Source organism: Podarcis vaucheri (genome assembly GCF_965113315.1).
Source record: "Podarcis vaucheri genome assembly, chromosome: 10".
NCBI classification, from domain to species: Eukaryota; Metazoa; Chordata; class Lepidosauria; order Squamata; family Lacertidae; genus Podarcis; species Podarcis vaucheri.
In genome coordinates, this window is record NC_138748.1 from 5,014,111 (window position 1) to 5,037,385 (window position 23,275).

The 23,275-nt window shown below is 44.0% G+C and overlaps 1 protein-coding gene across 1 annotated transcript; it reads right to left on the minus strand.

Annotated features, from left to right (window-relative positions):
- Positions 1–1,567: 1,567 nt before the first annotated feature.
- Positions 1,568–21,347, minus strand: LOC309541901 (NADH-cytochrome b5 reductase 3-like). The gene is made up of 9 exons (XM_082240161.1): positions 21,233–21,347; positions 12,614–12,745; positions 11,915–11,987; positions 10,385–10,491; positions 9,948–10,077; positions 8,290–8,373; positions 8,086–8,171; positions 4,827–4,926; positions 1,568–3,689 (listed from the first exon to the last, which is right to left on the minus strand). Exons 1-9 carry the CDS (start codon positions 21,251–21,253, stop codon positions 3,517–3,519), a joined length of 906 nt encoding a protein of 301 aa, XP_082096287.1. The 5' UTR covers positions 21,254–21,347; the 3' UTR covers positions 1,568–3,516.
- Between the last annotated feature and the right edge of the window lie 1,928 nt (positions 21,348–23,275).

Below are 23,275 nucleotides of genomic sequence, written 5' to 3' on the forward strand. Positions count from 1 at the left end.
AAATAAGTGTCTGCTTTACCATCAGCGTGCAGGACTAATGAAATGGTTTAATCCCCTCATTCGTTTTCTTCATGGTTGACACTCGTGGAGCAAAAGGGTTTAAAAAAGCGCACCTCAAAACTACTTTTGTTTATGTTCCTCTTTTACATTACAAACCTTGTGTGATGTGTGTTTTATAACTGCTCTGTGGCTTCTTATATGCTTTTTTATTTGTATACAAGGAACTGGGACTGAGAAAATGATTATCTGCTCCCTGCAAATTTTGATTTCATCATCCTATTGCACGTAAGGCATGCTGCAACAGGCAAGACAGTTTCAATCCGGTTGTCAGGTTTCCTCTCTGGTTAAGCCAAATCATGGTGCAAGTCAACAGCTGCTCACAGTAATAGGCCAAATTAATATATAAATGGCAGCTGTTAAGCTGTACTGCTTACCTAGAAATATCAGATGACCAGGAAGAGAGCCATTTTTAGCTAGCCTGGGGCACACTGGCAAAACATTTCCTCTGCTCTAAAGGCTATAAAAAGGGGGAGGTGGGAGTAGGAAATGGCTCTTGCTTGACTCAGCTGATCCTGCCATTATCCCTGCAGGCAGACGGAAGAGTGAATGTAGGAGCTGTTAATATTGTGAATGGAATTTGTGTCCCCCTGTTGGGAACTTCTTAGTCATGTACACATAGTCTAAAGGATATTGTAGCTATTTGCAAGATGGGGCAAGGACCACATGCAAGAGGCTGCCAGACCAGACATTTTCCAATTTATAAATACACCCAGTCCCCATAGCGTGGAAGAACATGTTTTTAAAGGTAGGATTTTTGGTACCTCATCATATATCTATCAAAGGGAGGGTGTATGAATCAGAACCCCCTGGAACAGAAACAATGTGTGCAGATGGACTAACTGCTTATATGTGGACAGACTCCAGTAACTCAACCCCCCCCCCCATGATCTAGCTAGTAGTAATACAGAGGTAATCACATTGGCGTACTTTGGAGTAGTTAAGGATTAAGAAAATGTGCTTGAAAGAGCTTTAAATAATTGAAATAGAATAATTGCCTTCTGAGTAGCTCCATTTGGTCTCCAATGCCTACTGTTAATTATACTGCAGAAAGGTCTGTTCATCTGACTTGCTGTTTATTAGGTCAACCAAGGTCTGTGCAAGCTTTGAATTCTCTAGAGCTTTTCATTAGGGTGGTTCACATGCAAGCAACCTTGGTCTCTCCTGCTGTTGCTGAATTAATCTCCCATCATTACAGAATTAATATGTTTGACTTCTTGACTTAGCTTGCTTGGTAGAGCATGGGACTCGATGCCTTGCCAGGGGTTGGACTAGATGACCCCCCCATGGCCCCTTCCAACTCTCCTATTATTTTATCTTGCTGGCTCTGCTGGATACAGTGCCCAGGAGGAAACCCAGCCAGATGGGCGGGGTAGAAATAATAATTTATTATTATTGTTTTGTGTTCTCTTTTGTGAGCCATGTAAGAGAACATTTATTTCACCTTTGGTTTTTGTTTTTTTAAAGCATTTAGTCCAACATTAAGGTAAGACGACATCCATGAAATAAGTAAACGATAAGCAAAAAAAGTTTTATTTCTACCACGTCGCAGTTGGAAAATTTAATAGCTGAACAGGTAGGATGTGTCCTACAGAACAGTTTGTGTGAGGCGAGCCAGAGCTGTTCAACACCTCAAATAATACATTTATTAAAAAGTTAAGGTTCCTTTTGCCCACAGTGATATACAAAAATATTAAGCAAAAAGATAGTTACATGGACTTTGCTTATTTTCTGCCGCAAGAGTTGTTTCAGTCAAGGAATTTAGCACACACAGAAGTAAAACCATTCTAATGTTTTGTTCTATCTTCTTCAGCCTCTTGCTCTTCCACCAGCACTTTCCAGGTCCTCCTACGTTGTGCACACCTGACTAGCATTCCACCAGGCTGCAACCCCCCCCCACTGCCTTCTCAAAAGATTTCAGCAAATCTATGTAGTGGCTTCCTTTTGTTCCTCAAAACACTCCCAACAAGGGCAAGTCTGGTACTGCCACACAGGAGCCCTGGAATTGATCAACTGAACCCACAGGATGCTTCAGGGCAAGATGTAGAAGAGCCTTAGAATCGGCATACAGAACAGGACAGAAGCATGCTCAAATAGACTCAGGAGCCTGCTCTCTCTAGGTGGAAGGAGAAAGCGCAAACACTCATTGCACAGGCACAGGGAGGGATGCTAGGCGGCAGTTCTAGTTTTAATGAGTCTGCCAGAAGTTGTTCATGCACACCCCCCCCCCCGAAATAACTAGAAGACACCCAAGAGGAGCTGCAGCTTGCAGAGTTTTCCCTTCATTTCAATGTGGCTTTTTATCCCAATGTCACAGTGGGATAGTACCCTATGCAGATAAAAAAAAGGACGTCTGGAAGAGACTAGAACTTACTCATTCAGGAATGCGAGACCTCATTACACACACAGTGGAATTAATTTTGGGGGGAATCTGGCCACAGAATTTTAGTTTATTTAACAACGCTATTTAGCAACTTATAAAAAGATCTATATAAAAAGATTAGTTGAAATGCACACGATATCTCTGCAGTTAATAGGTATTACGCACATCTCTCAGGAATCTGTAGAAGTCGTCTTCTGGCAGTTGTAAAGCTTACAGTTTAAGAAGATATATACGACACACACTTAGAGCTTTAAGTAATTGTCCGATGTCCCACAGCATTCCAAAGGTGACCGACATCCCAAAAACAATTACAACTGAAATACCATTTTCAAAAAATCAGTGGGACTTATTTCCATGGAAATGTGTTTAGCACTGGGCTGTTTTACACACTTCACCACTAAAGAAGGTTGGAAGCATTTTAAGGAACACTTGTGTACAAAGCTTTGCTTGGGAATGATTAGCAAGAGAAACTTAAGGAAGACGTTGCTCTGTAGTGAGACAATAAATCAGCTGTGTGTTCTCAATATACAGAGGTTTCTAATGTATTTTCATTAACTAAGCAACACTCCCCCCCCCGCCCCCAAACTGGCTAAACCACCAATCTTCAAATAAAGGCAATAATGAAATTTCAATTATTGATCAGTGTGTATTTAATAAAGCTATGCTTAAACTGCTCATTGTATAGCTTTGTGACAAGAAAACTCTTCCTCCACATAAGCGTGCTTGACAGTTGCATATCATGCACGCATGCTGTATCAGTACGAAACTCTTTGGTGATGCAAGAGGCCAGCTACATTTTGCCTATCTATTGTGAAAGAGTTAATTCAGTGGCCTTACAACAGATTTGTTAAGCATAGCGAAGCTAAAGATACCATATACAACACAGATATCCATTACAGAATTTTCGGCGTGTCACTAATAAGAAGACACCAAACTTGTATAGAGAGTTTGGCAGTCTCTCTGAACGCAGCTTCACACCTCTAGGCCCCAGGCACTTTTTCTGCCTTGTTCCCTGCACTTCCATCCATTGTTTCCCCCACTTACACATTCTGATTTTATCGTGCTTCCATTCCCCTTTAGTACGCAAATCTCATCTCTTTGGAATACCCCAATTTATCCAGATTGGGAATGCAAGCATACTGAATCATTGGCGGGGGGCCGCACATCAGGATGAGAACGTTGTCTTGGGGCGGGGGCATGTGGTCCCTGATCATGTCTTCGTTCACAAATCCTTGGCTGTAATCCCAACCTAATTAGGAAAGACCACAATCCAAGTTATCTCTTAAAAATGAGACACTGTAGTATCTATAGACACCAAAGAAAATAAATGCATATATACATTTTGTATTCATGGATTTTTATTCTGCTGTCAAAAAAAAGAAGCTTCAAGGTGATTAAAAAATACTGTCTAATTCTTGTTGTTTTAGTGTAAGAACAAATACAATGCTTAAATGCCATTAAAAGCCTAAGAGGGCAAACTTTGTCTAGTCCCTAAAATGACGAATAAGGAATCAGGTGAGCGCACAAACGGAGGAAATCCTGTGCCCCAGCGAAAAGGCCTTTTCTGTAGTTACTACCAAGGGAGGGCATACCAGAGAAGGGCTTCTGATGAAGATTTTAATTCCCAGACAAAGTCAATGCGGAGAAAGTCCTATGCTGGTGCTGAAGAACAGAATGGCTGATTCACACACGACACTGAGTTAAGCCAAGGTTTAACTGAACTGTTGTCTGAACAGTTCATGAGTAAGCTCTCTCCTCACTAGTCCGTATTTGTTCTTGTCTCAGTAAGCCATAGTTTGGGCTCACTGTATTTTGTGACCCAGGTGATAGTGAGCATGTATGAATGAGTCCAATGCTGCAGGCAGAAATTTCATTTTACCCAAAACCCATTTCTAATGAGCCTCTTCACATATTCAGGAGTCATTGTGCTAATGCACGAAGTTATTGTCAACTAACTTTAAAAAGGTTGTTAGTCACAAACATTGACTCATCTCTATTACATCATGAATTTCCAATCGTCTTCAAGTGGTGCAATGGGTCAGTGCATCTGGCTGTTAACCAGAAGGTTGGTGGTTCAAGTCCACCCAGGGATGGCTCTGGGCAGGATTCCTGCATTGCAGAGGCTTGGACTAGATGACCCTCTGGGTCCCTTCCAGCTTACAATTCTGTGATTACAGTTGGAAGACATTTTCCACAGAAGTCTGTTTTTTCCTGGCATTTGTCGCAGCAAACTGGGGTTTTCTTGCATGCACTCAACACCGAGCCACCACCAATCCTGGCTCACTTAACAGGTGTACTTGTACAATACATAAATTTGCAAAGATACAAACATATTTTTAGATGGACAACTAAGATGATAATAACCATAATGGAATAAGGGACTTACTTTCAGGTGCTCTATCCAACGTGTACCACAGTTTAAAACGGTTTGAATGTTGAGCCTGCACTTCCTCAAGTTCTGGGCGTAGCAGGATGTCATTCTCAGTCTGCCCAAGAAAAAAAAGGAGCAACAGGTTTGTTTGTTTTTTGTAGCTCTGTGCTGTCCACTGTACAAACTTTTTTAAAAGACTAGGTAAAAGCCACTCCCAAACCAGTAAATGAAGAAGGAAGTACAGTAACAGGCGTAAATTTGAAAGCTGCCATCTCACCGCACTTTTCCATGAGGCTATGGTTTGAGGTCTGACTGGACTCTTGGTAGCAAGGAATAACAAAACAGGTCTAGTTGTGATGCATGCCATCGACTTTGATATCATGGTTTGATAATGCCAGAAGTCGGAAGAAATTATATAGTGATGTTCAGCCCTGCCCATAACCCTCTACTTTCTCAAAGCACCATAAGAGACACTTCTTCAGGTTTCGTCTGTTAAGACTCTTGACACACCAGACACAAGGTGCTCATCAATGGTTCCTCTTCATCCTGGAGAAGAGTGACTAGTGGGATGCCACAGGGTTCTGTCTTGGGCCCGGTCTTATTCAACATCTTTATCAACGACTTGGATGATGGACTCAAGGGCATCCTGATCAAATTTGCAGATGACACCAAACTGGGAGGGGTGGCTAACACCCCAGAGGATAGGATCACACTTCAAAACGACCTTGACAGATTAGAGAACTGGGCCAAAACAAACAAGATGAACTTTAACAGGGAGAAATGTAAAGTATTGCACTTGGGCAAAAAAAATGAGAGGCACAAATACAAGATGGGTGACACCTGGCTTGAGAGCAGTACATGTGAAAAGGATCTAGGAGTCTTGGTTGACCACAAACTTGACATGAGCCAACAGTGTGACGCGGCAGCTAAAAAAGCCAATGCAATTCTGGGCTGCCTAAATAGGAGTATAGCATCTAGCTCAAGGGAAGTAATAGTGCCACTGTATTCTGCTCTGGTCAGACCTCGCCTGGAGTACTGTGTCCAGTTCTGGTCACCACAGTTCAAGAAGGACACTGACAAACTGGAACGTGTCCAGAGGAGGGCAACCAAAATGGTCAAAGGCCTGGAAACGATGCCTTATGAGGAACGGCTAAGGGAGCTGGGCATGTTTAGCCTGGAGAAGAGGAGGTTAAGGGGTGATATGATAGCCATGTTCAAATATATAAAAGGATGTCACATAGAGGAGGGAGAAAGGTTGTTTTCTGCTGCTCCAGAGAAGCGGACACGGAGCAATAGATCCAAACTACAAGAAAGAAGATTTTGCTGCCAAGGAGTGTGGTGGAGTCTCCTCCTTTGGAGGTCTTTAAGCAGAGGCTTGACAACCATATGTCAGGAGTGCTCTGATGGTGTTTCCTGCTTGGCAGGGGGTTGGACTTGATGGCCCTTGTGGTCTCTTCCAACTCTATGATTCTAAAGCAGCTCCAGGCAGGCCTTGGTTTCGGACCGGGGGGCTCCCTTCAGCTCAGCGCACTGTGACTTGGACAGGCCTCCTCTAGCCAGCTAGAAGGAATTCAGGGAAGGCTAATGATGACAAGTCATTCTGAGGGGACAGGAACTCCTTACAGAAAAGCAGCATAAATATCACATGGCTTCTTCCCATCCCAGCATCAGTATCTTTTGCGGCTAGGCACACATCAGTTGCTCATCAATATAATATAGATGTGCACATCTGTATATAGTACATGCATATTTTGTATAGCTGGAAAAAGTGCAGAAAAAAGAGCAACCCAAATGATCAAGTGACTAGAGCAACTGCCTTATGAAAGGGAGGAATATTACCCATCCAAAGGAATTTGGCACAAAACAAAAGGCTATATTTAGGGTTACAAGGAAAGATTCATCTGCACCTGTTGTTGTTGGGAGAAGACACCTATTTCTGGAGCTGTCTCTATCGAAAGAAAGCTATTCTTGGATGGGATTATCTCAAAGCAGATGCTTTGGGTAAATAATGGAGGGTAAATAATGCAGAAGGAATCTTGGAGGTACAGAAGCACGTTATTAAAAATCAATGAAGGTCACGTTACAGGATTTAAACTGGTAAATCACCCTGTGGAGAAAACTAAATTCAGGTAAGTTTATTGGGGATAGGTTGCAATTTAAGGGCACACTTACTTAGTGCTGGGGCTACTTTTAATTTGGTGTAAAAAAGATTTAAGATGGATTAACAACACATGTAGCTTGATATATCATCCCAATACAGACATCAAGCACAACTGAGTATGAAAACACCACAAATCACAACTAGATTCAGTCTCTTCACGTCAGCAAGGATACAAAAGATCCCAGGATCTAAGGCAGAGGTAGAAAATCACTTTCAGTCCAAGGGCAACCCTGTCTTGTGGGCAGCCTTCTGTGGGCCATGGCCACGCTGGGTGGGGTCTGAGTGAAGATTAGGTGGAGCAAGGAGTGCAACTTTTACCTCTGCATGGTAGGCTGAGATTTCTGCGTACCTCTCTCCACTCAGGCAAGGCCTCCTTTCACAGTTCAAGAGCACATTCCATCCAGGCAAAAGCACTGAAGATGTGAAATGGTGCCACTAGCAAATGATGTGGCCTAGGCAGAGAATGCAGCCTGGGCACAGTCCCAGGGCCAACAGAGAGGCCTGGAGGGGCACGTTTAGCACCTGGGCTTGAGGTTCTCCACCCTGGTCTAGAGCAGGCTTCCCCAACTTTGTGTTCCCAGATGTTGCTGCACTTCAACTACATCATCTCATCTACTGGCCAAGAGTTGTAAGGCCAACAAGGTCTGGAAACTCAATGTTGATCTAGGACCTTTGGACCTCCAGATATTACTGAAGTACCGCTCCCGTTGTCACTGGTTGTGCTTACAGTTTGGCAATATCCTGAGGGCCAAAGATTCCCACTCCTGGCCCATGGCATGGTCTGAAGGAACATGACCTAGTTCTACTGCTGAAGCCAAGGAGGAGTCCAGAAACCTTCTGAGATGGAACACTGTGGGAACCCAATGCAAGCTGCTCTGTGCAGTACAAAAAGGGGGGATATAAGGCTGCAAGTTTACGCACACTTATGTGGGAGTAAAGTCCTATGTAAAATATAGAATATATTCCCAAGTAAATGTGTAGGATTGCACTGAACATCAATGAATATGTCCCTTTAAAAAAACACCACCACCTTGCTTTTCTTAGCCCTGCCAAAATCCTGCCTTTCCTTCAGATTAACATCCACAAAAAATAAAAATAGGGACATCTATTTACCTGGTTAGCAAAGAGTAAATGGCAAATGGTGGGATCCTCTTCATCCTTCATGATAGCCCGAATGAGCTGCAACATGGGGGTAATTCCTTTAGAGAAGGGGGGGGGAGGGAGGAAAACCAGCCACAGCAGAGTCAAACAAAGAAAGCCACCTCTTGGAGAACACAAACTCAATACACAAAAGACAGCAAACAATATATTTTGTACCTGTTCCACCTGCTATCATCCCCACATATTTGACATGTTTAAGAACCGGTTCAGATTTCTTTTCAGGACGAATAGCAAATACGCCTGTGGAAACATCAAAGAGTGGTTTTATGGCTAGAAGCAGAAGTTGATAAGAGCCACAATTTCCCCACCCTTAACTAGGAGACTGGAGGAAGAAAACCTTGTCCTAGAGATGTGCAACCTGTGGCCCTCCAATGCTGCTACACAGAAACTCCCATCAGCACCAGTGAGCGCGGTCAATGGCCAGGGATGATGGGAGCGGGAGTCTAACAACATCTAGAGACCCCGTTGCCTCAGCAGAATAGGAAGAGGCCCTCTGCTGCCCTCTATGAGAAAATAAACATAAGCTAGGGAAAATGCTATCTTGAGAGCTGCCAACCAGTTCATTACCTAATCCAGTGCTCCTCTGCAAGAAAAGGCAGGGTGATAGGAAGAGTGAAGGCAGCTGCTAGAATTCCCATTAGAATCCACAATTCTTGTGGTGCTTTACTTACTACTGAAATCCCTGCACCTTTCTACTAGAGGGGCTGCATGAAGGCACAGTGCTACCAGGGTTTAGCACTGAGAGAACGTGCTGTAGCAGGAGCTGGGCCCATGCGCTCTCTCCCCCTCCATGTGCAAGAATATGAAAGATGGCTCCTTGCGCGCCTCCTTCCGACCACCCCTACTGACAAGCTGGTGCCAAACATATTGCTGCTTTCCTTGGGACCACATCAGCAAGGCCAAGAGGGAGGTCTTGTTGTCTGGACACTGCCCAGGCTTGCATCCCAGGGAGGTCACTTCAGGGCTGCTAATGCAACAGTTTGACTTTGCCTGCGGAGGCGCACTCCATTGTCTCCCGAGACAGACAGATGCCAACCACATCATGGCTTGTAATAATACTAGCCTTATTCTGAACCAGGAAACTGGTTGCATAGCTTCTGCTACGGCTGGCAAGTTCTTTTCTTGCAAGCAAGCAAGGGGAGGAGACACATTTGAGCTCAAGACACCACTGCACATGAGCACTAAATTGTGCTTCAGTTATCTGAAAGCGACCAGAGTTCCTCTGGTAATTCTGCTTTGATTTAGGAAGTAGATGTTCTTAATCCCTGTTCAGAATGACTAAAGTAATGACTGAAGTATTGCTGTGTGCCATTATATGCACACTGGCCCCATTCAGAGTATCAAATGGGCTCCAATGTGCACAAAGAACTCCCTGCAGAGAGTTACAAGTCTGTAACAAACGGCACCTGCAGCACACTCCCCACACAACCCTATTCTGCACATCTCCCATCATGTAGGAGACCCTCTCACTTTCTTTCCATCTGACCAAATTATCCAGTTTACTCTGCTGATAGCACAAAGTGTTTGGTTTTGCCTTTTCTTTTAAAAGCATGTTTATTGTTTTGCCAACTTTCCTTAAGAAAGCAACTGGTGTCTTATTCCACTTAAGTTAGGAATAGGATAGAGCAGGGCCAGCCAACAAGATATTGCAAGACTCTTAGCTTTCATCTGTCTCAGCCAGCTTTGTCAATGGTCAGGGATAATGGGAGTTGGAGTTCCAACAACATCAGAAGTGCAACATGTGGGTAACCCATGGAATATAAGGAATGAGATGTTTCTTATGAGCCCATGCCATTTATAAAAACCAGTCTTGCCTTTCCCCTTGTAGACAAGCAGTCCACTGGGTCCACGGAACTCAATCGTGTCATTTATTTTTAGGTTTTCCAAGTACTGAGACATCTTCCCTCCATCAGGGAATTTTGGGTGAACTCCTTTGAAATATATCTATTTAAAAGAGAAAGAATAGAAAAACGATAGCTTTAAAACAAAAAACAATAGTAGTGTATATATCAGATTAGTTTCAGATTTTCTATGTGGGCAATGCAAGGATAAGAAACATGTCTCACTTCACACCCTTTGCAAATCTAGACTAATTATCAACAAAGTTTCACCACCGCACTGCAAGCATATGGCTATATAGGGGCCATCCGTGAGGGTTTCAAATCAGACTGAATATTTCACGGAGTGTCACAAGATTTTTCAAATTTTGTTGCTTTATTGCCCTAAAGCAATCATTCTCAACAGCCATTACCTTCACAACAAGATCCACATAACCTTTGTCTTCATCGCTGGTGACTGGTGTGTAGGGCCTAATCACCAGATTCCCATCAATTCTTGCAGAGAGGTAGATGTGCTGCCCTAGAGGTAAATGAGTAAGTTTAAAAAATACATCATATTTTGAAGAGACTAAAGAACATGCTTACATTTTCCTTGATATTGGCATCCCTTTAGCATACTTGGTACCACTCTACGCTCTCCCAGAATGCTATGTTAAGTTATGGCCATTCTAGATCAAATCAGCAAATGCATCTGTATAGCTTCATTTTTCTTAAAAAATGATCCACAACTAAAGATTTCCCAACTTACCCTCTCCACATTTTCAATTTAACATTTACAGTATAAAGCCAGCTCAAGAATTGATTGTACTTCTTTCCTACACATAGAATTCAGGCTGCAATCCTACACTTGCTTACCTGGGAGTTAAGTCCCACTGAACTCAATGGGTCTTCTCAGTAGACATGTGCTACCAGAATGGCCCACATCTGCACTGAGCCCCAAGGGGGTCTCCTACCCAGGTGTGCAGAAGGCACAAGAACTAAACGATGGACCTTGAGACTATTCTCTGGCTCTTCCAACACTTTCCCAAGGTCCTCAGGAGTATCAACTAAACAGAATGTGACCTGTGGACCAACAATTGACTCTTCTTGTTTTATGGTATTCAGAATGGATAACTTTCCCCATGGTCATACTACACACCAATAACACAAAGTACTATCTATATGGCCATACCTATTCTCATGGTTAATCTGTGGGCAATATTAACAAGTTAGACTAACAAGTGGCTTTGTTGTGATACTTTTGCTTTCTGCAAGCTCAGATGTTAGAACTTGCTCCCAGGTGGTAAGAGAGGTGGATGAACAGTACAACTGTTCTCCTGGACAAATCATCCCAACACCAGAGAAGGAAAAGAAATTGTGTTGCAACCTGAGACAGAGGGGCGATAGTAAACCAACTCATCAAGTCCTTAAACTAGTTGTGTGAAGACAATGGAAGCCACAGTACCATTCTGCCTTTACCACCACTTGTGTCCCAAGCGCAAGATGGGGGCATCTTTCCGATTAGCTAAATGTATAAAAGACTCTCCAGGAGAAAAACACTGATCCATAAAGAATCAGGAATGTTGAAAGCTACTCTTCTTGCACTTGTTGGCATTGCCTTCTGACTTTATCTCCTTCCATATTGAAACTAAAGCCATGAGCTCCCAGGAGATGTTCCATTCATGTACTGACCAGATCCAGATCTAGCTCAGTGGTGCAGCAGTATTTCTGGGTGCTGTGACAATTTTAAAAGATCATAAATACTTTCCCCTGAGCTGTACTCCATCTGCCAATGGAGAAACGTAGCCACAGGCTTAGAACAGGAGTGGTTGGGCGGGCTGATCATAAGGCTCTTTCCTTTCAAAGCCCCACGATTCAACCAAATGTCACACACAAAACCCCCAGACAGACAGGTAGATAGATGCACTGCAAAAAGTGTTCATTTTTTTCAAATAAAAACATACCAACAGGAAGGCCTAGAATGTGTTCTGGGGATGGCAAGGCAAAACGGAATTTTCTTGTGTCATGACTGATCTCCTGAAAAAGGAACAGCAGGCAAGTCAGTTCTTTGAAGGGAGGCGCAAATGCTTGAGTATTATACATTCTTCTACCACATATATTTATAACCAAGACAGAGGTAAAGGAAAAGGATCCCTGGATGGTTAAGTCCAGTCAAACTTGTCAATGGGGTGTGGTGCTCATCTCACTTCAGGCCAAGGGATCTGGTTTTCTGGGTCATGTGGCCAGCAGGACTAAACCGCTTCTGGCGCAACAGGACACCATAATGGAAGCCAGAGCGCATGGAAACACCATTTATCTTCTCGCCACAGCAGTACCTATTTATCTACTTGCACTGGTGTGCTTTTGAACTGGTAGGTTGGCAGAAGCTGGGATAGAGCAACAGGAGCTCATCCCACTGTGTGGATTCGAACTGCTGACCTTCTGATCAGCAAGCCCAAGATGCTTGGTGGTTTAGATGACAGCGCCAAGCCATGTTTCAGAACTGACTGTTCGCTTAGAAAATAAACATGCATGCTTATAAGGATAGTGGGAGACACACACTTCGGTTTTCCATGGATTGTTTGGGAATCCTGGTACATTTTGTTCTCTATCTTAACTTGGCAGGGGGAGAAGAGGGAAAATTGAGCTAAGGTGACTATTACCTCTTTGTCAATCAGCCGCAGAGCATATTTCACATCTGGATTCTCCAGGGTAATGGGAGGCAGAGGCTTAGAGAAAATTCTCATGATCAAGCTGAACACGAAATATACTGGAGAGAGCGCAACTCTTCCCAACTGCAACACAAAAAGGGAAAGGACAGTATCACTACCATGACTCTAAATATGAACAGCCCACTTCAGTAAACATTTATGAGCAAAATAAAAAATAAAATAGAAAGTAACATCACATTAGTAGCATAATATCAAAAAGCAATACATAAGATATTAAATATATTATAATTTTCCTTTTAAAACAACAGTTCAAGTAATCTTTATTTTCCTGAGGGATGAAGTAATAAAAATATCGTAACTCTGTACTGTAAAGGTAAGTGGTTTTTAGAGTCCTGTGCTTCACATCTATTACTCCACAAACCCTTGCAATAACCCTATGAGTTGTGCCAATATTTGGAACATGAAAAACGGAGGGTTATTTAAAGCCATGTAGTGAACTTGTGGCCAAGGGGATTTCCCAGCTCACACTCATAAACATTCTGGCAAATATTATGAAGCTAACAACACACACAAATGTAATTTGTTCTGCAAGTTTCCTACTTCTAACAGGTGCCCGTGTTTAGCTGGCCAAGAGCACATAGGAGATTTATGGCATTTTAAAATATTTGCTTTATTTACGAATACCTATCTCCCTCCCTACCTACCTACATACATTGAGAGGGAGAGGGAATGGGAATGAAAATGCTAGCACAAATGGAAGCAAACAGGAGATCCACCACCGCACACCAAATCCCCAAGGTACATTCTGCTAATTCATAGCTGTTTGATTCTTCCCAACCACCAGCCCTTGTTTTTCACATACATCCACACCTGATCCCTCCCTGCGGCGCAATGTGTGTGCATGCTGCTTATCTTCCCAACTGATATTTCACACACATAGATTTCCTAACTATTAGCCAACATCTTATGGGCTATGAACCAGCAGTTTGCCTTAAAAAACAAATGGTGGATGTAATTATGCAGCCATGATGTAAATATGTCAAACACAGGTCTTGTTTGTGTTAACTAGGACTTTTGCTTTTCTGAGCCAGAATCAGAGCCAAGGGTCGAGAAATGATCAAAACTTCCTAAGCACAAACAAACATTATGGACTTGCACAACACAAAAGGATGCAATTAAAAATAACTTGGATGGATTTAATAAATAAATAAATAAATAAATAAATAATAATAGAATACAGCTCATACAGGATGAGAAGTGAAGCTGCATGTGACTCGATCACAGTATCTAGCTCACAGCAATGCACACAAGGAGGGGGGCATCTGCGGGTATATGCTAAGTTGTATGAATATCAAGTGTAAGATATCTGTGCATCATGTAACAAGCTGCTCATTATTATCCACAATTCAGTAACCAGTTTTATAAGAAGGCCACTCTGAGGGAAAGATGCACAGTGGTCAAGACTGTATCTCCATCTGCTCAGGTGGACTGACACCATGCCCTGCCGCAATTGCTCATGGCTGGACCAAGACATTTCAGCACCTGAGATGAACCACAGAATGATTCCCACCTCCCCACCAGGGAAGAAGTGTGAGTGAAGATCTACATCAGGCACAAAGGGGAATAAAGATCCACATCAGGATCTGCTGCCCCTGTGGATTCTGCCACTTGAGGTGGCTGCCTCACCTTGCCTCATGGGTGGGCTGACCCTGCCACTGCTCTCCTCTGAAGAAGTAATTTGAGGGCTAGCAGGCATTTCTCAGAGGATGAGATCTGGACTTGGAACCTAGAGCAGCTGGACGGCTCCAACTTGTTTCCACTCTTCATTCCAAGGGAAGCTCTTTCTCAGATTTGGATGAGTGACTCTTGAACATTATACACGATGGCAACTTATCTAACTGCCTGGTTGACCTTAGTGGTTTATAATTCCTTATAAGATACTGCTGAGGGGCAGGAGGGATAATCTGTCAGCATGAAAGGAGAAAAAGGAAAGGAACTAGAGACTATCCCCACATACAACAGACAAACTTCATGGAATGATTTGTTTAAAGGTGCTGCAGATTTAGAAGCACACAGTCTATCTTACTGTAATTTAGTATTCCTAAAAAAACAACCCAAAACATTTCTAAACAATGACCCTGAAGTTCAGTATCTTGCAATATTTCATTCTCCCAGTTCATCTAATGGAAGATAATTTTCTTCTCTTCTATATCTGTCCTGGTGTGGGACCAATACGGTTTCAAGTGGCCCAATTTATTTTTTATAAGATTATTTTAACTGTGGGTGCAGCGTTGAAGACAGGACCTTGGAATCACCACATTTGAAGCCCTGTTCTCGTCAGCCAGATCCTATCCAGACATGCTTGAAGTTATTCTCCCATGACTCCCTCAATCACCTTCCCCCGAAAGGAGGTATCTGCAACTGGGTGATAGCTGTTAAAATCTACTAGGTCCAGAGCCGTTCCCCCTGCCCCTGAGTGGCTACCTTTATGGAGGCAGCAACTACCCCTTATGCAATGAAGCGCTCACCACCCCCTGGACTGCTCAACCCTCCTCTCTTCGCCAGGGTAGATTTCACTAGCTCTGCTGGGCACGGATGTAGAGAGGATGTAGTCAGACACCTAGCCTGCAAGTACTGTACTGTAGAGGGTTGGACTGCATGACTCTTGGGGTCCCTTCCAACTCTACAATTCTGTTATTCTACCCTGTACACATCAGGGCACATAAGCTGAAATTAATTCCACCAAGTCAGACATTTATTTCATCCAGAGCACCATTTGATGGTGCTGAAGCAATAAAAAAATATCAATTTGCTCTAGCCACAATATCAGATATTCCCAGGGCTAGCACTAACATTAATTAATCACTAATGCAGGAGGTTCTTAAGGAGAACATAAAAACACTCTTATTCCGAATGCCCCATTGAAAAAGACAAGTTGAGAGCTCTCTGTCAATATTCTGACCACAGTCTTGTTGACATGGTGCGTTTGCGCATAATACTAGTGAACCACTCTATGTTTGTGACCCATTAGAGCCTGTCTCTCCCAGAAAACCAGATACAATTTAAATTTTATTACTTTTGTTCTAATCCTTTCCTGCAGGGAGTTTAGGCAACAGACATGGCACCCAATTTTGGGTCTCCAATCCAGTACTCCCTGGTCCAAGTAACATTCTATGCTATACTGCCAGAAACTATTACCACTCCATCCCCAACATATTATCATAGTCTCAGAGGCTGGGTCAACCACTTCTCAGGCTAGGGGAGTTGGCACTGCTTTTCTATGCTCTTCCAATCTTACCTTCTCCAGGCCGCCCAACTAGAGCCAACGACACAGCGTCTTCAGCTGTCTTTACCATCTAATTTTAAGCCAGAGGAACCATTTTGTTTTGTCAACTTTGAATGGCCAATGGGTTTTTTATCCATTCTTGCTGGTTTATCCTCTTGTTGAGAGGCTCTCAAACATAAGACAGGGAAAGCAGCCATTGCCACTGGATTAGCACTGCAGCCTGCGTGACAACTAAGGCATGGTTAACATCTTAAGACCCTACTGGAACATCTAAGAGTACAGCAAACTGTTGCATGAGCTGCATGGCTGCTACAAATGGCAGCAATTCTAAATATGTTTCTCCCCAAGCCCCTTCATTGTGTCTAGCAAGTAAAATGTGTGATATGGTATCACGGCACTTCCAAGTTTCCCTATCTCAGCTGCTGCTTCCGAGGGTGGGAAATCTGAAGCATGTTTTCACGTTACCTTTTAGTTTTTTGTGGGGTCGGGAGGGAGAGAGAAAAAAAGACATGAACCATACATCTCCTGAAAGGACGTGCTGTGCCCTGAAGGAATTTAAGGCCACTATTATTTATTGAACATTAATTAATAGCTACTGTTATTCATGGTTTATAGCAATTATTATTAATTTCATATAGGTTGATTTGCTAGTTTTCTTCATTGTTAATTGTGATTTTTAATGCTATTATTTGCCGCACATAAAACAACATAACTTACAACACATAAACCAGTTGCTTAAAAACCACCCTGGGATTCTTGAGTCGATGCTGGATGACCAATACTTCAAACAAACATAAATAAAATACAATTGTGTAAATTTCAAGCACTGCTACCATATTATCTGTTTTATGAATGAAGAGGGCACGTGTGTTTTGCTACATGGAATCAGTTTGTTTAAGAGCCTCATGAGATTAAAAGAACAAACAGCACATTCCCACCAGCTGAAGTTTCCAGATTAGTAGTTCTTCCTGACCAAGAACCAGTGAAGGAAGCCAAAAAACACACACAATATTTGCACCAGTTTCCTGGAAGACGTTCAACATCTCAAACATCAGAATATTATTGTCAAGGAAGAAAAAGCGATATGGCTTCTCTCCCTTCATTTGGAATTTAGTCTTCTTAAGAAACAAACGCAGAGCAGTTAGCATTCTGTTCTTAAAGCTTTCAACCAGGACCTTGGTCAGCTAAGGATTACTGGCTCCAGCTTTAGGGTGCGGCAGAGCAGCATGCAGCACATTCAGATTTAGCCCTCTGAGGAATTCAGTTAGACCGGCCAGAGGGAAAACGGTGGGAAGAAGACGCCAACAATGCCTGCTACGAAAACAGCAAGTTCATCCTGTCAAGCCAACTGCAATAGACCATGTCTTGCAAATGTCTCAAACTGATGCAACCCTCCCAAGCCACTTCTGCAATGGAACCCTTTCTCCTACAAACATGTGGCTAATATCTAGCATGCATAACTGATATATTCTATATATTTTTCTTTCCTTCTATACATCCAGCTGATTACAAAAAGGACACACTTATTTTCAGTGTAATGTAGTCCTCATACAGAGCCATCAATGCACAAGGGGACATCAAAGGTGAACAGGGAGCTCAGGCGGATTTGAGGAACCAAAGGTTACTGACAGGGATACATAAAGATATGAGAGAAAGTCAAAGCAGTCACCAAGAAACAAGAGGAATGTCTCAGGAAAACCCCAAGGTTTGCAGAAGTACAAGCAAAATGCTAACTAAAGATCAAAACTATAGGGCAAAAAAGAAAAAGAATAATAATAATAATAATTTATTATTTATACTCCGCACATCCAGCTGGGTTTCCCAACACATAGCAATGGAGGCTAAGCACAGTCCTTTGGAAAACGCTGGGGCGAAGGGGTAAGGAACTGTCTGGCTGGAAATGGCCAGAGAACAGTGGGAAATAGTCACAAAACCAGGAGGCTTTAAAATGCTCCTGTTCAGCTTCTGGACATGCCAGAGAGGCTAGCCAAGGTCGACCACAGTGCAAGTTAAGAAAAGAGACTGGAAGGAGCAGTGATCTCCACTCTCTTGCCCTGTTCTCAGCTGCCTTTCTCTTTCACTTTCTTAATGAACAGAGAAAAGGGGAGTAGAAAAATGGAGCGAAACAGGGCAGAGGAAGATACACACAACTACAAGGAAGGCAGAAACAACCATCTCGCTGCCTTGAATAAGTCACTTCCTGAATCATGCTGAAATGCTCTTTTAAACGTAGCTAGGAACGAAAGTGAGAGCTGCTGGTAAGAATCAACAGAAAAATCCAAGAGTAGTTGCGACTGAACTTGGAAGGGAGAGGAAGCAGAAAGTTACAAGGAGAGGAGGAGGAGAAATCTGGAAGCCAGGAGTAGGGGGGGGGGAGGAAAGGAAAGATGAACAACAGAGGTGATGGGAAGGGAAGGGGACCAGGTGGGGGTCTGTAGTTTTCTTGAGGAACCCAGAACCGTAGCCCATCAAGAAGACACACTTCCCTTTCATGAAAGTGCCACTCCTCCAACACACATATATTGCAACTTCTTGTTTTGGTGTCTCACTCATTTTATACAATTGTGTGACCTAGTTTAGCTTTTTAAAACAAACTGAACAGGAATTTATCTGTATCAGCTGTGAAGTTCAGCAAGCTTCTCTGAACCACTCAAGAGCCCAGAGAGTTAGAATCTAAGCTCTAGGCTGGTGGCCTTCACGGTAGCATAAGGAGCAAGGCAGGCAAAAAGAATTACCATCCAGCCTCTGACACCCCGCCCTAAGCTACGGGCCCCTTCCTGCTCACCTGCCAAGTTCGGTGGGCCCTTTGGGGGCTGCCTGAAGCCTAAGCCCCCAACATGCGGGATGGAAAACTTCGAACCGCATACATGGGAAGCTACAGTGCTCCCTCTGAAGTCTGTATTACAGGCTTCCTCAACCTCAGCCCTCCATATGTTTTGAGACTATAATTCCCATCATCCCTGACCACTGGTCCTGCTACCTAGGGATCATGGGAATTGTAGGCCCAAAAAAATCTGAAGGGCCAAGGTTGAGGAAGCCTGCTATATTATATCCACTGCAAGTAGGCTACACAAGGATTTATAACTCTCATGAAAACGCTGTTGTCTCACAATATATATTGGAAAGTTAAACAATACAGAAGTACCCAATTAAATTTCTCCAGACACCACCCATCTCTTCAACCAAGTTTTAAGTGGTGGTGTTAAGTTCTGATTTGTAGAACTTCAAAAGACACAGAAAATGTTTATGAGAGATGTAAATAATGATAACTCAGTTTCTAGCATAGAGAGACCCAGGCAGAATCAAAACAAAGAGAATTAGTGTACTTATATATAAGTGCCCATTTGTTCTATGGAACGTTCAGTCTTAATTTTAATAACTGAGGACAAATATTAACTGGTGATGGCTGAGGAGCTACAGCAGTTTATTTCTCAGAAAATAATTTGCTTGTGGTGTGTTACTGTGCAGGCAAAGCAATGTGGCAGCCTTTGGGTGTTGCTGGACCTGACACCTGACCATTGGCCAAGCTGGCTGGAACTGATGGGTGCTGAGTCCACAACATCTGGAGGGGGCCACATTGATCACCTATCAAGTACCTATACTGAAGATCTGGTAAATGTTTAATTTCAGTTAATTAAAGGAATACATAAGTAATCCTATGCTCCCTGGGAGGGTGGGCTGAGAGTCTGTAGGATGCCGTGGATCTCCCATTCTATAGGCTGTGGCCTCCTCATTATGCCAGCAGAAACCTTCATGACCAGCACTGTGTTGATGCTCCCCAAAACAGGGTGTTCCAGAACAACCCCGTCAAAAGTCACCAAAAAATATCTGCCCTGGAGCTGATGCACAAACAACTCCTGAGATCAGTTATTAAACCCCATTACTGTGAACTGTGATGGTAACTTTTCTTTCTCTGAATTGTGAAGATTAATACTCTGCCTTCTGACTGAATAATCCTCAATATGATTTATAAGTTGCAATAATACAAAACTGTATGGGAGCATGCAGTTCTCTGGGCGATGGATGGAGCCAGGCCCCTCTTGGTGAGCAGGAACCTCAGAGATCTGCAGGTGGGTGAAGAGAGTGTGGCTGGGCTTCCTTCCCAAAGCCACCATTTGTGCCATTCCTGTATATTGCTTCTTCAGGAGGTAAGAGATAAAATACCTCTGATCTTGGTCCAACTTGCTCCATAGCCTGACTCTTGGTAAATCTCTGCATTTCATCAAGGTCTGTCCTAATCCTGCTGCCCAAGGCCTACCAGAGGTTCACCTGCAAAACATGTGCTCCACCACTTTTCTCCAAGGACTGCAGTGCTTTTATAAGCAAGATAGTTAGCCTTCTGTTACGCTCTCTTTCCAAAGGCACCAATTATGCGTAAAAAAATCCACTGAATGTAAATAAGATAATGGCTAAAGTAAGAGCTATTAAAAACCAGCAAGATGTGCAGCCCTACATTATGCATATTTACTTAAGAGTAAGTGCTACTACATCACTACTGACGCAATGTAGATTTACTTGGGAGTAAAACACAACTTGCCAAGAGTTACTAAACAAGTACTGAATTGGGCTATGGATCTTAAACATTTTTTCTTTAGATCAGGCTGCTGGGGGTACATAATGTTCTCTTAACTGCCTCTCACCAAAATGTAATAATGCAAAATATACTGTCAGCATTATGATGTCTATATATACACATCAAAGTACATTAGGCACACCCCCTTTTTTAAAAAAAATCAAAGCTCTATAAATAACTTTAAAAACCATCCATTGCTGATGGCTAGCAGCAGAGAGAAGGCAAAAAGCCTTTTCTCTTCCAGTGTGGTGATCGCCAGGAAAGTCTGGAGTGTTTTTCCTATGAGTTGTCAAAGCACGATGAGTCACAAACCCCGCCCTGCAAGCTTCGGAGCAGCTGATAGAACAGGCCTCTCTCTGCATACCAGTCTGCTCTCGATCTCCCCCCCCCCTACTATTTTTTCTCTTTCTTAATGCACTCACGAGGGGCGCGCGCGGCGGATCTCTCCCTCCTTCCGCCCCCCTTGCAAACGCGCAGCAACCTCCAAGCGGCGCCTTCTGACTATCTTAGAAACGTGCAGGGAAGGAAGATGCCGCCCTCCGCCTTCTTCTCCGTGCAAGGCGCCCAGGCCAGCCCCTTGCAAAACGCGCTGAGCGTCCGCAACGGGAACCTGCAGCGCCGGGCGCAGCGGGGCGGGAAGAGGCGCGCGCCCCCCCCCCCGGGCTGCCATTTGCAGAGGCCGGTCCCCGGGGAGCAGCGCTTTGCAAGGCGCGGGAGAAAGACCCCCGGAGGGAGGCGGCCGGGTACTTACGGTGCTCAGATAGGCCCCCATGGCTTCCTCCGGGTCCCGCCGCCTCAGCCACCAGATGCAACGCAGCGGGCAAAGAGCGCAGCCCAGAAACCTCTCGCCCGCCCGCCCCCGCGCGCGCGCCCCTCCTTCGCGCGCTCATTTGCCTCCGAGGCCCGTCCATCACAAGGATGTCGCAGCCTGACTCGCTGGGAAGAAGCGGTGGGCGGGGCTTGGATACCGACTGCGCCTTGATTTGTGGAGGAGCCAGAAGGGAGCTCTTTACGCATGGAAAGAAGGGAGGGAGGGAGGGAGGGAGGGCGTGCCCGCTTAGCAGGGGCTGCTGGGAAGTGGAGTCCGCTGCCTGAATTAGGTGGCGCTGTGGGTTAAACCCCAGAGCCTAGGACTTGCCGATCAGAAGGTCGGTGGTTCGAATCCCTGTGACGGGGTGAGCGCCCATTGCTCGGTCTCGGCTCCTGCCAACCTAGCAGTTCAAAAGCACATCAAAGTGCAACTAGATAAATAGGTCCCGCTCCAGCGGGAAGGTAAACTGCATTTCTGTGCGCTGCTCTGGTTTTGCCAGAAGTGGCTTAGTCCTGCTGGCCACATGACCCGGAAGCTGTACTCTGGCTCCCTCGGCCAATAAAGCGAGATCAGCGCCACAACCCCAGAGTTGGTCACGAGTGGACCTAATGGTCAGGGGTCCCTTTACTTTTTTACCTGAATCAGAGATGTCAGTGCGCGCCTCAATTTTATGCAATGTTTCATTCAGAAATAAGTGCCACTCTCTGAAGAAAGTTGTCACAACTAACTTCATTATGTTATGTTATATGTATATTCATAAGAAGGGCAGTGCACAACATAAATGTACAAAATGAGAACACAAAGTACATAAAACAAGGAACAAAAACAAACCAATAACCCCACCTCCCCCACAACACATATAAAATGCAGTATTATGTTAATCAGCCAAAGGGGGACGCTTTGATCTGGCATCTAATGTAGTAGTCTCTGTGGAAAGAGAAGAGATGAGGAAGGTGTTGAAGGGAATCAACCCAAGGAAGGCCAGATGGGGTAGCTGGAAGGGTATTGAGAGACTGTGCAGATCAACTAGCAGGAGTTTTCACTGGGATCTTAAATCGATCCCTAGCCCAGGCTATTGTTCCATCCTGCCTAAAGTCCTCTACTATCGTTCCAATAGCAAAAAAATCTAACCCGGAAGATCTGAATGACTTTCGTCCAGTAGCACTCACACCTATAATCATGAACTGCTTTGAAAAGCTGGTACGAAATTATGTCATTGCCTGCCTACCAGAGGGACTGGACACATTCCAATTTGCTTATAAAACGAAAAGATCGACAGAGGATGCTGTGGCGATTGCCCTCCATGCCGTTTTTGCACATTTGGAGCAGCGGGGGGGGGGGGTATGCCAGACTGCTTTTTTTAGATTTCAGCTCGGCATTTAATACCATTCTACCACAACGTCTGATGTCTAAACTGGAAGATCTGGGGCTCCCGTTATCACTTTGTGGGTGGATATTGGACTTTTTGTCAGACCGCCCCCAGAGGGTTCGGTTGGGCCCTTATACCTCTAGTATGCTTAGGACTAACACAGGAACACCACAGGGATGCGTACTCAGTCCGCTCCTTTATATTCTCTACACGTACGATTGTGTCGCTGCTCACCCTAGTAATAGGGTTGTCAAATTTGCAGATGACACAACCGTGATTGGGCTCATCTCTGAAAGGGAGGGTGAAACGGACTATAGAGATGAGGTGGAGCGGCTGACAGAGTGGTGCAGAGCTAACAACTTGCTCATAAATACAAGGAAGACAAAGGAGCTTGTGGTGGACTTCAGGAGACAGAAGAGCAATGTCCAGCCACTTTTGATTGATGGGGTCTGTGTGGAGAGGGTAACAACGTTCAGATTTTTGGGCATTGAATTACAAGAGGATCTGTCCTGGAGTGTCAACACAAGGGGGCTTGTGAAGAAGGCGCAGCAGAGACTGTACTTTTTGAGAATACTAAGGAAAAAGCATCTTCCGCAGAAACTGCTGCTTGCCTT

Coding starts and splice junctions, on each gene's coding strand:
- LOC309541901 (XM_082240161.1), bottom strand. CDS start 21,253: ATGGGGGCCTATCTGAGCACC. Junction 8,172..8,289: donor GATGATAGCAGGTGGAACAG/GTACAAAATATA, acceptor CCTTCTCTAAAG/GAATTACCCCCATGTTGCAG. Junction 3,690..4,826: donor GTTGGATAGAGCACCTGAAA/GTAAGTCCCTTA, acceptor TTTCCTAATTAG/GTTGGGATTACAGCCAAGGA.